The following is a 14,406-nucleotide window of genomic DNA, read 5'->3' on the forward strand; positions in this document are numbered from 1 at the left end:
TGAAACATTTCTCCTCGCATAGGTCATTTTGTCAACTATTTTTAAAAATCCATGTTTGAACGACCACCCCTACGAAACATGGTACGCCCCACTCCCTGCCGTTAGCCGTTGTTGTATCCAAATGCTAGTGAACAGATATGTTGCTACACGCTGGCATTAAAGCCACGAAAAGATGCGCCTTCACGGGATTAAAACAATAAAACAAACAACAAGAAGTCTGGAAAAACTTTGCCCAACTGTGCCCAAACTTTGCTAGACTACAACCCAAATCACTTCCCTTCAGTTTCGAGTGTGTTAGCATTGTTTTATCTCTCGCCACTATTGCCGTCGGACGCGTTTTTATCTTCTTCTGGAGCAGTCCAGTCTGATGAATTCACCGAAAAAAGACGGAGATGATGATGTGCCCGTTAAAGACCCGGTAAAATACGGCGAATTGGTCATTTTGGGGTAAGTCTCTTAAAAACCTAAACCGATAGTAAAAAAAAAAAAAAATGTGTGAGGACGGAGAAAACGCTCCAGCGGCAAATTAAGGTTTAATATGTAGCACAATAAACCACCGGATGACGTGTGAGTTTAGATTGAATCCACTGCTCTTATTAAAGGTAGCAACATAGTAACACATTTATACCTCTTTTATTGCACAATACCGCCGCACACCACCCGCCTGTGTAGTAATGTTACAAAGTAACTTTATGTCACAAACGGCTACATTTCCTCTGAGATTGTGTAGCCGTGCTGTTTTCCACATCAAGTAAGTAATGGTGCGTTTGAGTGTTTAAGGTGCACACACAGTAAAAAAAAATCAAATGTGTAGCCATAGCACAGGCTACTACGGATGTAGCCGCTTTTTTTTTTCATCAATGGTTGTAGTGGGGGCTGAAAATCCCAATGATGTCATACTATGCTGGATCTAAAAAGTAGGACCCGGCGATGATTTCATTGTCTGGGAAAAAAAAAAAGAGACATGAATCCTGCTCATGTTATTTAGTCATAAAGTCTCCTTTTATTACTATAATAAATAAATAAAAACGTCGCTGCCAGATGACCACCCATGCCATTTAAAAAAAAAAAAAAAAAAGGAGGAGGCGGAGAAAAGCGCCCCCCCCCCCCCCCCCTCTCTCTACATCACAACCAGCACACAGTGGGCAGGATGTGCTGATGACAGCCACCAGCTTCCACAGCATTTCCAGCCCTATACAGCTCCACACTGTGCAGGGTCTGCAGGGAGCAGAAATGCCACAACACACACACACACACACACACACACACAGTCATATCCAGGCTTACACAGGCCTCCCTCTTGCCCCGCAGAGCTTCCTGTGTATGCCAAAGATAACTGACCTAATGGCCTGTCTCTTCCCCTCCGGCTGAACATGGAGCGAGGAGGCCTCAGTCCGCCCGCATCAGAATACTGATTAGTCGCCCTCGTCGTCATCTGGACTGTTTGAACAGAGCGGCCCTTTTACATCCTCCAGACCAGAGTGAGGAATTGGATCGTTTAATGCCCGTTATGAGGGGGGGGGGGGGGTTTGGGTGGGGGCAGGCAACTTGAACACACGAGTGCGCTCTGCGTTGGGTGACCACGCCGCTTAATGACACCAATAATTGGTGTGATCTTGTTCTGCCACAAGCAAGATAGGTATCGTCTCTGTGGTTTTAAACAGAGGGAAAATAGATTTAGCTATAACTGGAAGAGCGTCTTCCATTGTCGCTGTTAGAAATGTCACATTCTCATTAGAGTGGCAGACGGTACACTAGCAATATCAACGTTATTACACAGGTGATCCCATATATGCGGATCAGTGGGATCTATTAGGGCTTCAGACCCATGACCAGTTTGTTTGTCCTCAAACATGCAGCAGGTAACTTTTGACAGCAGACGCCAGCAGTCAGAACAGGCTGTTCTTTCTACTGCTTCCTGTCACATATATCACATTTGCCTGGCCTGCTTTGTGCGAGTGGGGTTTGGGTGCTTTGCATCCGTCGGGCTCGATGATCACATGCCCCGTGTGGTCGATCCCGGGCCTCACTGCGCGCCGTGTGATCTTTTGCAGTGGCTGCCTGCCATCGCTCATTACCTTAGTTAGCCTGGACACCGTGTACAGCCAGCGCCGACCCTGTCCGGGAGCCCGGCGAAGCTCCACCCACTCATAACCCACTCCCCATCACTATGCGAACACCCTCCTCCTCCTCCGTCCTCTCTGCGTTTATCAGCCCCGCACACCTTTCTATCTCCCCCCGTAACCCCTCTTAACGCCGTCTCTGTCGCAATCCTCCGTCTCTCGCCCCGGTCCCTTCCCTGCCAGCCTCCCGGTGCTTTTGCTGAGTGCTGACTTCTCACAGAGGCAGAGGCCCCCTTGGTGGTTTGCCCTCAACAAAAATAAACTCCGTGTCGAGGGGCAGAAGGAGTGAATATTTCATAGTTGTGCTTTACGATGTGCGCACATGCGTGATGCGGGCCAGAACTGCCGGGGCAGATCTGGTGGAGCTGCTCTTCTTCCTCCGGCCTTCACCCTCGACCCTCTTGTCTCCTCGCACTCTGCCCTTCATTTAGCTTTCTCCACCTGCTCATGATGTAGCTTCAGACATATTTTTCTGTCTCTGTCAAAAGCGCCGGCTACCTTTTTTCTCTTTCTATAAGCTGATTTTCTCTCCTGTGCCCTCTTATCCGCGGTCCCATTTCATATCCTCTGCCTTTTTAAAGCGGACCCCTCAGAAGCCTGTCCTCTCGTGTGTGTCTTCTTTTCCTGACCCAGACCTTCTCTTGTCAGCCGGGGGTCCGGTTCAATCTGCCAGACAGGCTCATGGAGGGAGCAAGTAGCACTGTCTTCTGTGATTATCACAAGGAAATCTGGCCTGTTTGAATTTATTTTTTTTTTTAAAGCTAACGCACCCGATGCTCTCACCAACCGGCCGCTGCCTGCTCTGCTCTGCTCTGCTCTGCTCTGCTCTGCTCTGGCCTCAGGGTTGTTCCCCACAGAAAATGATGTTTTGCTTCCTGTGATTCATGGAACTGTAGCTCATTAAAAATGCATAATGTCAACAAACGTCCCTTAAACACACAGACACACACACACAAATGTAACCACCAAAAAAACAAAACATGAATGTATTTTAAGATTACATTTATTACCTATTAAGGTAATATAAGAGAGGTGAATATAGGCGACGGTTTTGTGCTCCACTGGGATTTTCACTTTGCTACAACTCATAAAGGTCATAAATGTTGGTGATTGACTGGACTTCTATCTTATTTCTCTGCCATACGCTCAGATTAAGTCCTATCTGCTATTTCATTTGTAAACACACAACCTTTTTCCAAGTTTTGTCTGAGGGAAATTCCAGACCATCAAAAGATAACAAGTGGTATGCGGAGCTCTAACTTGAATAGATATTAAAGGGGCTACATTGGATATTCCGAGCATTAATACAGCAGCGAACAGTAATGTAAAGATCCATTGTTGTAATGAGCAGAGAACGAAGTGGCTCTCCCACTGTGTGGGCTGTAATCAGAACCTCTCCCTGCTTTGTTGACACAGCCCGCCGGTTGTGCTTGCTGTCGGTGCATGTTGGAACACGTGAGCGTGTCCCACTCTGCAGCGTGTCCCACTCTGCAGCGTGTCCCACTCTGCAGCGTGTCCCACTCTGCAGCGTGTCCCACTCTGCACTGCTCTCATAGAGCGGTTACAGCTAACAACGGCTGTCCCGACCGACGGCGTTGTTGTGGAAGCGTAGCGCCCAAAGCTCCGGTTCCCCCTCACCGTAACACTGTTAGATGTGTCCCACCGTTAGCTGCAAGCCGCCGGAGCAGCTGTTGCCATGTTGAGAGCCGTTAGGAGGCAACATGCTCCAATCTCATATACGTATAGCACCTTATGAAGGATGGGTGAAAGAAAAAAAGAAAAGATTTGTTTACTGCTGTTTGTGACGTTGCTATATGTTAGCAATGGCCATGCATTGCTCTTTATAAATGTGTTTATTACCTTTAATAGAGGTTTTTGGGGTGATCTCCAATATTTACACCTAAGACACACAATTATGCCAGTTTGACGGATGTCTCTATGTCTTTGTAAAGTGTGGGGGGGGGGACCCTGTTATTCTGCACTAACAATAAACTCACGCATAAGTTATAATTGATCAAAAGCACAGTTTGAAATAGTTGTTAATAGCTGAACTTATTTATCTTCAGAATAGACCTACATCTTACCTTCACTGTTGATTTATCTGCCGGTTATTTGTGCAGTTATTTGATAAACTAATCCTGTTAATGTCAGAAGAAAGTGAATTCACATTTAGAAAAATCTTTTTTTATTATTATTATTAACGGTACAAAACCCAAAGATATTCAGTTTACTATCATAAAAGGCAAAGAATTTTGTATTTTGCATAAAAAATGACTTAAGAATTGTTGGCAATTAATGGAAAAAAGAAAAGTATTCAATTTGTAATGATGTAAAATGAAGCAATCAAAGGACATTTTATGCATTTGAAAAGCTGTGATGAGCAGCGTATTGGCATTTCCATTTCATGTATTAACAAGGAAATCACTTTTTTTTAAAATTATCATTGATTCATTTACTTCTGAGCAACTGCTTGATGAATCAATCACAGTTTCAGCTTTTTTTTTGTGTGCTAAACACGGTGAAAGCAGGCAGTGGTTTCTTCAGCCCCCGCTGTGAGGCAGATCAGAACAGAGTCCTCTGATCTGATCCAGAATGAAGGCCAGTAAAGACCGCCATTGTCCCTCAAAGTCTTCCTGCCCGCCGGTTATCCTCTGAATAGCTTCTAATAAAGACCAATGCTCTGCTGATTAGCGAATAGCCTAAAACCAGCATTCTACCTTCTGTGTGAACTCAAACTGTGAAAATGATGTTCCACTTAAAAAACTGTTATTGGGCCGAAGTCAGCATTTTAGTCAGGTTTTAACATCATGCCTCATTCATTTTTTTAAATTAAATTGAATGCAAACCATATTCCGTGTGTGCGACGGTGTCATGGAAATGATTCCTTCCTGCTGAAAATGCTTTTCGATGTAAAAAAAAGAAAAAGCGATTAGATGAAGAGCGAGCTCCGCTTCACTGAGTGTGAGCATCAAGTAGAAGCTGAGTGAGTGAGATCAAGTGGTAGTTCACCAGTGGCCCGAGTGGGCCGCTCTTCTAAAAGAATCTCTGATAATGTGCGCCCCTGAACATGCGCCACGTCGTTGGAGCTTGCACTCTGATTGCAGTTATTTCTTCAGACGTCCCGGCGCCATCGGTGGCGTTTTTTATTTATAGCTTTGGTTTCCCCAGAAGAAATGGCCGATCATAAATACAGCAAACAAGAGAACTGTTGTTTTTCCCGTCGTTGGGCTCTAGATGATGAACTGGCATGAACACGTGTGAGCTTGAGCCGTGTTCTGGTCCAGAGATCCTGGGTCTCCATTGGGTCGGGTGTGACGCTCTCGTGCTCACGCTCCGTTCCCTTTTCTCCAGGTACAATGGTTCTCTTCCAAGCGGAGACCGCGGGCGCAGAAAGAGCCGCTTCGCTCTGTACCGAAGGGCCAAGGCCAACGGTGTCAAACCCAGCGCTGTGCACATCCTCAACACACCGCAGGACAGCAAGGTACGTGTGTGTGTGTGTGTGTGTGTGTGTGTGTGTGTGTGTGTGTGTACTGTTTTATCTATGTGCAGCATTGGTTTCCTTCCTGTGACTCCCTGTTGTCTTTTATAAATGAGCTACAGGAAGAATGACTAAGCATGACGACTGCGGTATGTGGGCTGTCTGTCCTATATACATTTGTGTGTGTGTGTGTGTGTGTGTGTGTGTGTGTGTGTGTCTGCCTACATACTGATGCATGGTTGTGTAATTGAAACATGGTGATGAAGTAAAATAAAAGTAAGGATTTTTTTTGTCACGTGTAACATTAAACTCCCCCCCACCCTACACACACAATCATTAATGGAGGTGCATGTGATTTTGGAGCAGCGGTGTCATTCGGTCTGATGTATGTTCTGTCTAGAAAATGAAAAGACTCTTCTAGAAGAGTGGATCCACTGAGCTTGTTGCCTGTGTTGTTGTTGCAGGCTGTCCACAGCAGGGGGCAGCACAGCATCTCCTTCACTCTGTCTCGCAACCAGACGGTGGTGGTGGAGTACTGCCATGACAACAGCACAGACATGTTCCAGGTAACCGCCGAGGAAATCAAGAAAAGCAGGGTCAACGGTGGCTCGTTTCACGGGACAAATGATCGCAGCTTTGTGATCACGCTTCTCCCAAAAATACGCTGTTATGTAACGCCATCAGAGGAATTTCTACAGTAGGTTGATTATTTTGGTCCTGCTGTGACCATCGAGTATTACGAGTAAAGAATCTCCAAGGAAGTCTATTTTTATACACAAAGTCTATTAATAGCATCACATATTTATTTAGTTTCCTGCTAATGATCTTTCACCCACGGTGATAAAAGCCACAATCACGGGAAAAACTTCTTTAAGGTTGTGGAAAATACTATTAGTAGTACTTATATACACCAATACTACTATCATTCTAAAGGCCAGTTGTTTTGATGTAATGTATCCAGGAATATCAATGAGTCGTAGTGAACACCTCTCTGTGCTGTGTCCTGCAGATCGGACGCTCCACAGAGAGTCCCATTGACTTCGTGGTGACGGACACCTCCGGGGGGGGGAAGGAGGGGGAGGACCCCTCCATCGCCCCCAGCACCATCTCGCGTTTTGCCTGCAGAGTGGTGTGTGAACGCAACCCACCTTACACTGCGCGAATCTACGCCGCTGGCTTTGACTCCTCCAAAAACATCTTCTTAGGGGTGAGTAGACTGATAACAGGTTTCTGATTTTAGAATAAATCTAGTCATGGTATCCGTATTGTCTGTAATTTGAAGCACTTCTAAACCTCATTGTCTTGGCCAACGCAGGAGAAAGCGACCAAATGGAAAAACCCCGACGGGCACATGGACGGCCTGACCACCAACGGGGTGCTGGTGATGCACCCGGAGGGGTTCCCAGAGGACCCCAAGCAGGGTCTGTGGCGGGAGATCTCCGTCTGTGGGGATGTTTACGCCCTGCGCGAGACGCGCTCCGGACCCAGCCGGGGCAAACTGGTGAGTCAACCAGCCTCCACGCTGCTGCCCCGACAAAGGTTGTCAGGGTTTGATTGTAAAGTGACGTGTTTATCCGCGTCAACCCTTTTCAGGCGGAGGGCGAGAGCAGCGCACTGCGTGACGGTTCCCTGGTCGACCTGTGCGGTGCCACCCTGCTGTGGCGTACGGGTGAGGGGCTCATGCGCGCCCCCACCCTGCGTCACCTGGAAGCGCTTCGGCAGGAGCTCAATGCGTCCCGGCCCCAGTGTCCCGTAGGCCTCAGCACACTGGCCTTCCCCAGCCTGCCACGCAGCCACAGGTGGGAGTATGTTTCAAAAAAAATACTTATTTTCTATCATGGCGTTTCATCTTGTTTCATCTCCAGTAGCCTGCCTTTTAAAGACGCCTCTACATTATTTTAAAAACAGAAAGTACAAATACTGATGCTGCTCGTGTGTCGCTTCAGCCTTGAAGAGCGCCAGCCTTGGGTCTACCTCACTTGCGGCCACGTCCACGGACGCCACGACTGGGGCCAGAGGTCCGAGGGAGTGGCGGAGCCGCGAGAGGGCGAGGGCTCCACGACCCGCCGAGAATGTCCCCTGTGCCGGAGCGTGGGTCCCTACGTGCCCCTGTGGCTGGGCTGTGAGCCGGCCGTGTACGTGGACGCTGGAGCTCCCACTCACGCTTTTGTGCCGTGCGGCCACGTCTGCTCAGAGAGGACAGCCAGGTACTGGGCCGAGACCCCGCTGCCCCACGGGACGCACGCCTTCAGAGCCGTCTGCCCCTTCTGCTCCGCCGCCCTCAGCACCCCCGGCTGGACGCGGCTCATCTTCCAGGGCCCCATCGACTAGTCGCTACACGACACACAACCACTATCACAGTAACAGCAGGAACGCCTGAGCTTCATCCGCGTTGCAAGCGTCGGTCAGTGTTCAGCGTGGACAGGTAATTGATTAAGGAGTGCCTGTCGTTTTCACGTTGTAACAGGAGTGTACAAAAAAAGAACACTGTCCAACGTTGTGACTGGATGGAGCCCAAAGCTGAACCCCTGCCCTCGTTCATCCCTCAGTGCTTGTTGATTTGGTATAAGAGCTGGAGAATAGGTGGACAGCATTTACTCTAAATGGTCCTCTTGAAGGGGGAAGATTCTGCTGTTTTTCCATTCCAACAAAACACGAGCTGATTTCGCTGATGACAAGAGGAGGGTCCTCACAAGTTAACCGATGCTGCTTGACCCTCTTTTTTTTTTAAAACAATTCTTTTCACTCCATTATCAAACGACGAACGGATCTTAACGCGTTTATCTGTACGTCTCAGAAGCCATGTCTGAAATGACGAGTAGCTTTTTTTGCACAAAAGAAAGGAATGGCCTTTTCTTTTTTTTTTTACTCAGTCCATCTGCAGCGCCTCAGTCGCCTGCAGCGCCCGTGTGTCCTTAAACTCGGTGAAACGCCGCCTCTTGCACTTCTCGGCCTGATATCCGACCACTTAATTTCTCAAACACGTCGCTGTAATCGTTGTGAAACGTCGGCACTCATCAAACAGTACAACCCATCTGGTCTCAGCTTATGCAAAAAAAAAAAAACACAAAAAAAACCACCGTCACCTCTCACACCTAGCCTCTTTATAGATCCGCACCCTGACGTCCCTGATTCATATTCATAGCCGTGTTCTCAGCAGGCGGGTTGAATGTGTGGGAGGTTACAGGGTGAGACCGGAGGCTTGTGCTTCTACGCTGCATTCACACGTTTCCAGTGAATCACTAGTATTTCTTTTTACGCGAGTATAAGAAGTTTGTCTTCATCTATCAGACGTCATAAATGAGACTCCTTGTGTCGTTATGAGGTTGGAATGGAAACCCGCAGACTCTTTGATAACCTCCGAAGCACCGGAGGGAACGCTCCACTACGCTGTGTTCAAATAGCTCACCTCTCAAGGCCGAGTCTTATGCCGATTACCAAGCGGGCAGGAGGATAAGCGCGGGCTGGGAGTGAAACTGGGTACAACGAATCCACTTCATAACTCTCTACAGCAATAATAGCAGTCCCATAGATAAGCTAGGTGTTGTGCTACGTTTAGCCACGCGTGAGGTCAGCGGTCGCTTTGAACACGGCTGAAATGGTTTCCAGGTTAAGGGCTCAACCAGAGGCGTGTTCAATATCACGATTTGTTTGATTTCCAAATGTGGTGTTGCGTGCGTGTGCGTGTGTGTGTGATGTAACCAAAGCACTAGAATTTAAAGATGAGCATCCGAATCAGCGAGGAAACACCTGACGCTCATTTAAATGCTGATTAACAGCCTAAGCGCGCTGACACGGCTGTCACAAAAGAGCAAACTGCATCGCTACTGTTATATTGAACACGCCTCTGGTTGCTGAATTCTGCTAAACAGGGTCCGTGTTAGTATGGTATGCATAACCTCAAAAGATAACCTTTTTTTTTTTTTTTTTTTTTTTTTTTTTTGTTTCAAAGAAAACTATTTTGTTAGGAAATGGGGAGGGGTTTATTTGGGGGGGAAGCGGGAGGAATTCTTTTAGATGTTCAGTGTTAAAAAAAAAGACAAAACAGCAACTATTTTTCTAACTGATAATTGGTTTTAGTTAACTATTGTTACTCAGTGTAAGCAGGTTCTGTATGTTTCTGAGTCTCGTGTGGTAGAGCTAGGAGAGCTTGTGAGTGAGAAAACATTGCCAACACTGTGTCCAACAAACACACACTTAACACACTGCTACCGTAAAAACATTGCCCAGACAATGAATGTAGCCAAATACTCGGGCTATATTTAGCCTTCCCTGGTGCTCATATTGAATGGTCTATATTGTGATACTATTTTTGTAACTGAATATTACGGTGTTTGCTTGGTGAACTAGCTTGAAAAAGTCAAGATGATTTTCAATAATAGCCTCAAGTGTGGAAGACGTATAATTGATAATACACACTCACACGGAAATTGTGTCAAGCTTGCATGTGCTGAACGTACACATACAGTATGTACACTACACGTACACTTACTCGAGAAAAAAAAAAAACTTTGCACGGTTGATCGCCAACCTGTTGTTCATGCTGAGAGCGTTTGACGCAGACCAAGATGTCTTCCGAGCCCTCAGCTGATTAAACTACAGCATTTCAGTTTCTTTCTTTTCTGTTGTTTTTGGAAGACCTCTCTAAAAGAAAAAAAGAAAAATAGAGAGAGAGAGAGAGCCTAAAAAAAAAAAAAAATCCTCATACTTGATAGATGCGTGACATTTGTGAATGAGATCTTGTCCAATCCCACTTTGTACTACTATGCTAATATTTCCCCACCAAACCAATTCACTGCAGGAGAAGCAGTCCACGTCCGTTTTTGTATTTAGACCGATCATGGAACATTTAAAGTGACTGAAGGCCAGCCTGCTGTTAAAAAAAAAAAATAAAATAAAAAAGCTGTTTGATGTCTAAATACAAGATTTGAACTCCCTATAGTGGATCATTGACGTAGTGTTGATAATTACTGTAGCTCAGGATTAATGACGGGAGCCTGGTAGGACACACCTTCAGTCAAAAAAACAAGAACACAAACTAAGTGTCGGAGTGATCATGTGATGTAAATGCCAAATTTGAGAGGACATACTGTAGGGTCGATCTCCACAGGTCTAGGATCAGTCACATACGGGTCTTAATTAAAGGGGCACACACAGGCTATGAAAACATCTCGATCAGCTGCACGCCAAATCCAGTGAATCCCGCTTTTCAAGATAACGTACACAACAATTAATGTAACACCATTGGCATGTGGATGGAAGAACCGTTGCAGCACCCTCATTGGCTTCTAGTTCATAAGCTGATGTATTTATTTTAGCTCATTTTCCTTTATTTTATTCTTTGTTTAAACCCTCTTTGGGTTATAGGTGTCCATATGCAATTTCCTCTCCCTTGTTTTTAGATTTTTAGTATTTGGTGAATTTTGCAGATACAGTATTTTAGGTTGTTTTAAACCACTAGTTACATCATTAGCAGTTTCTCTAACTTTTTTATTTTTATTTTGTATTATTATATGTTTCAATTGAGCTTCACTTCAAATGGCAAAACCTCAACCTCATCTAATTGACTCATCTTTCTACAGGTGAGTGAGTAGCTGACACGTATACAGCGTAAAACCTCACAGCTGATAATGCATTCCCTTTTAATACATCTGTGTTATGTACAGCCATTTTGTATTATTTTATATCATATTCTTCTGTAATCGTCCGGTGCACAGACAATCGCTATACACATGTCAATAAACCTGTTAAAAATGAATTCCTTCTGGCTGTCTTGTCACTTCTGAGTTCTTCTCCAGGAAATAGATCAGCATAAAGAACGTGCCTGTTACACAGAACACAGATCATTGTATGTACTAAGTAGAAAAGTGAAGAAGTGCATGTCATATGTGATGCTGCCAGCAGAGGGCACTCTCTACAAGCACTGAAGCTGACAGCAGGGCACACACACACTCACACACACACACACACACACACACTGAGGAGGATGAGGTTACTCTGAGTTGCATCACCTCTTTAAAATAATCAACCGTTTTAATGAGCAGTTTTGGCAGTCATGTTCATCACCACGCAAATGTGATAAGACGCTTCAAAATGACAGAATGCCTGATTCGAAACAGCAATTGAAACGATTTAAGTTTTGTTTCTTTGAAAAAAGTATTCAGGATTTCTGCTGAAAGACTCCCGAAGACCTGCTGAGAGTGGCGTTACTCAGAAGTTTGTTCATACATTATTTCCCCCGTTGAACCGTGGGGAAGAGGCTTTCTTTTCTTTTTCTTTCAAAGATTATGAAACCTATTTCATGGGTATGTCAGAGCCACACTGCAGTTAATTTATTCCAAAGCATGGGCGAGAGAAACCCAACAGCTGAAACTCTGCAGACAGTTTGAACAGAAGTAAATTCCGGTTTATGTTGAGGTATTATGAGATTTTCATATAATAAGTTGGAAGAAGTGACGTGTCCTTATTCGTGAGTGAACCAACACGTTTGGGAGCATTTTGTTTCACAGTTTACTTCAATGCTCAGATAATCATTAAACCCTTTTTCCAGTTTTCAATGAACTCAAAAAGGTAAACTTCTCTCTGGACGGTTAAACAATTTAGCTCAGAGAAATATTTTAATGGGGAAGAACATCTCAAAGTAAAAAATATCCCTATCGTATATATCATGGTGCTTGATGTGAATTTGCCAAAAATATATCTAAACTGTGAAGTGAAGAAGAAGTATTCACAATCCCAGTGATGTCACCCAGTTGTTTGTGGACTATAAAGATCTGAAGCCTCGAGTTCGGCACTTTGACCGTCATTTGACCGCCATCTTGGCTTTTGGCAACCAGAAGTGACACGAGGGGGTGGAGCTAAGTGTAACCGCTGAATAAGACAATTCTAGGTGACCAAAAAAGGTTACAATTATTAAATATGAACTGAAAACACACTGAAAGGGTTAAAGTTCTAAGAGGAAAACCCAGACAACTACCAGACCGGACAACGTCGTGGTAGAAACCTGTCAATCACAAGGTAGCCCCGCCTAAAAGCACACCCTGCTTTATGGTCTGTTTTACTCTAAATGGATCATAATTTACGAAATGAACATCATGCTGTATTGAAGAAGACTTGAAACTAGAGATTGAGACCATAAACTCATGTTTACAATGTTTACTGAGGGAATAAATCAAGAGAGAAGTAGAGTCATTTTCTCATAGACGTCTATACAATCAGAGGAGTCGCCCCCTGATGGTCATTAGAGAGAATGCAAGTTTAAGACACTTTCAGACCCGGAGGAAGCCTCCTGGTACCGAGAGAGAACACGGTGACCGCTGGATGCAAATGAGACTTCTTACACAGTTTAACTCAGAAATACAAGAGCTGGAGGAGAAGCTTGATGTTTGTTTGATTCTGTTTTGATTTCAGTGCTGAATTACCAACCAGGTAAAGCCACGGCCAATAACTGTTCATTCAGTGCGTACATGTGAGTGCTTGTCTTGAAGAGGCACCTGTCCAAAGCCCACTCATAATAATCATAATCATATTACCATTATACAAAATACTCTACATGCCGCACAGAGAAGGGGGCGGTCGGGGGTTAATGGGGGCCCAGCAGCTCTTTCCGGCCCTGAGGCTCCCTTGTAGGTTGATCCAGTCATGCTCAGTGTGTGTGTGTGTGTGTGTGTGTGTGTGTGAGTGTCATGGGACCTAGCATAGATGATGGAGGCAGGGTTTAGCAATACAGTTCAATTCTCAGCGGAGGGATTTGTAGGTTTTGATCCCAGCTAATTAATGTGAAACCCTCAATGGGGAGTAACGAGTATCTGTGGCTGGGAAGTTTGAAGGGGACTGTGTGTGTGTGTGTGTGTGTGTGTGTGTGTGTGTGTGTGTGTGTGTGTGTGTGTGTGTGTGTGTGTGTACATGCATATGTCTCTGTGCGTGCATGCATACAGACACAGTGTATAAGCTTGTGAGGAGCATGTGAAGGCATCTGAGTCATGTGTGTGTGTGTGTGTGTGTGTGTGTGTGTGTGTGTTAATCAACGACTCAGATATCTTCCTCTCTGCGGACTCACTCTGGAGGTAACAGCGGCGTTTGTGCCATTGTTTCATCAATCCACCCATTAACTACAAACACTGGGAAACTTTAATTAAGCCGGGGGCCACAGACGATTAATTAACTTTAAGACTTTCACTTCTTTTTCTTCCCTTCTACACATTTCACTAAGTCAGTGAGCCATAGAAAGTGTTAATTTAGCCACATAATTTACAAATCCAATTAAAGCCAATATTAAGGCACCACAAGCTGCTGTCCTGTGTTCTCTCGTCTTATAAGACTTTTCTCTTTTGTGCCTCGACTCGCAGAGAATGCCGGCGCACGTAAGCTGAGCAGAATGTATTAAACAAGGGTTAAGAGTTGTAATAAGTTTGATTATTTTATGGAGTTTATTATGCTGTGTTATCCTGTTAGGGAGGTGATGTTGTGGCAGTGGGTTGGTAATCCGGACTGTCTTGTGTCTCATCAAGTGGTCTCCCACTCTGCCGCCGTGGAGGCTGTCGTCACCGTGTTGGAGGGGAAGGCCCAACCTGGATGAGAAGTTGACATGTAACGCCTGTCATATAGAGCTCCTATATTTCCTCACTGCTAATGATCCCATGCTTCACTTTCCACCTCGACTTACTCCAGTTTACTCCACACGATCCCCCTCACTTTTATATATGCATCATTTCATTTAGCTTAAAATGTCACATACAACAATAGAGCAAGGAGACACTGTCACGTCCTCGATTTACATTAAACAGTCAAAAACTTGCGCGTGAT

The 14,406-nt window shown here is 45.2% G+C and overlaps 1 protein-coding gene across 1 annotated transcript; it reads left to right on the top strand.

The window, feature by feature from the left end:
• Positions 1-81: 81 nt before the first annotated feature.
• Positions 82-9,530, top strand: LOC137871238 (E3 ubiquitin-protein ligase pellino homolog 2). The gene is made up of 7 exons (XM_068708961.1): positions 82-447; positions 5,475-5,604; positions 6,066-6,167; positions 6,611-6,808; positions 6,917-7,102; positions 7,195-7,400; positions 7,548-9,530. The coding sequence occupies exons 1-7, from the start codon at positions 368-370 to the stop codon at positions 7,930-7,932; spliced, it is 1,287 nt and encodes a 428-aa protein (XP_068565062.1). The 5' UTR covers positions 82-367; the 3' UTR covers positions 7,933-9,530.
• The last annotated feature ends 4,876 nt before the right edge of the window (positions 9,531-14,406 follow it).

This window comes from Cebidichthys violaceus, unplaced genomic scaffold (assembly GCF_023349555.1).
Source record: "Cebidichthys violaceus isolate CVI_PGR_0920_01 unplaced genomic scaffold, fCebVio1.0.p SCAF_14, whole genome shotgun sequence".
Taxonomy (NCBI): domain Eukaryota; kingdom Metazoa; phylum Chordata; class Actinopteri; order Perciformes; family Stichaeidae; genus Cebidichthys; species Cebidichthys violaceus.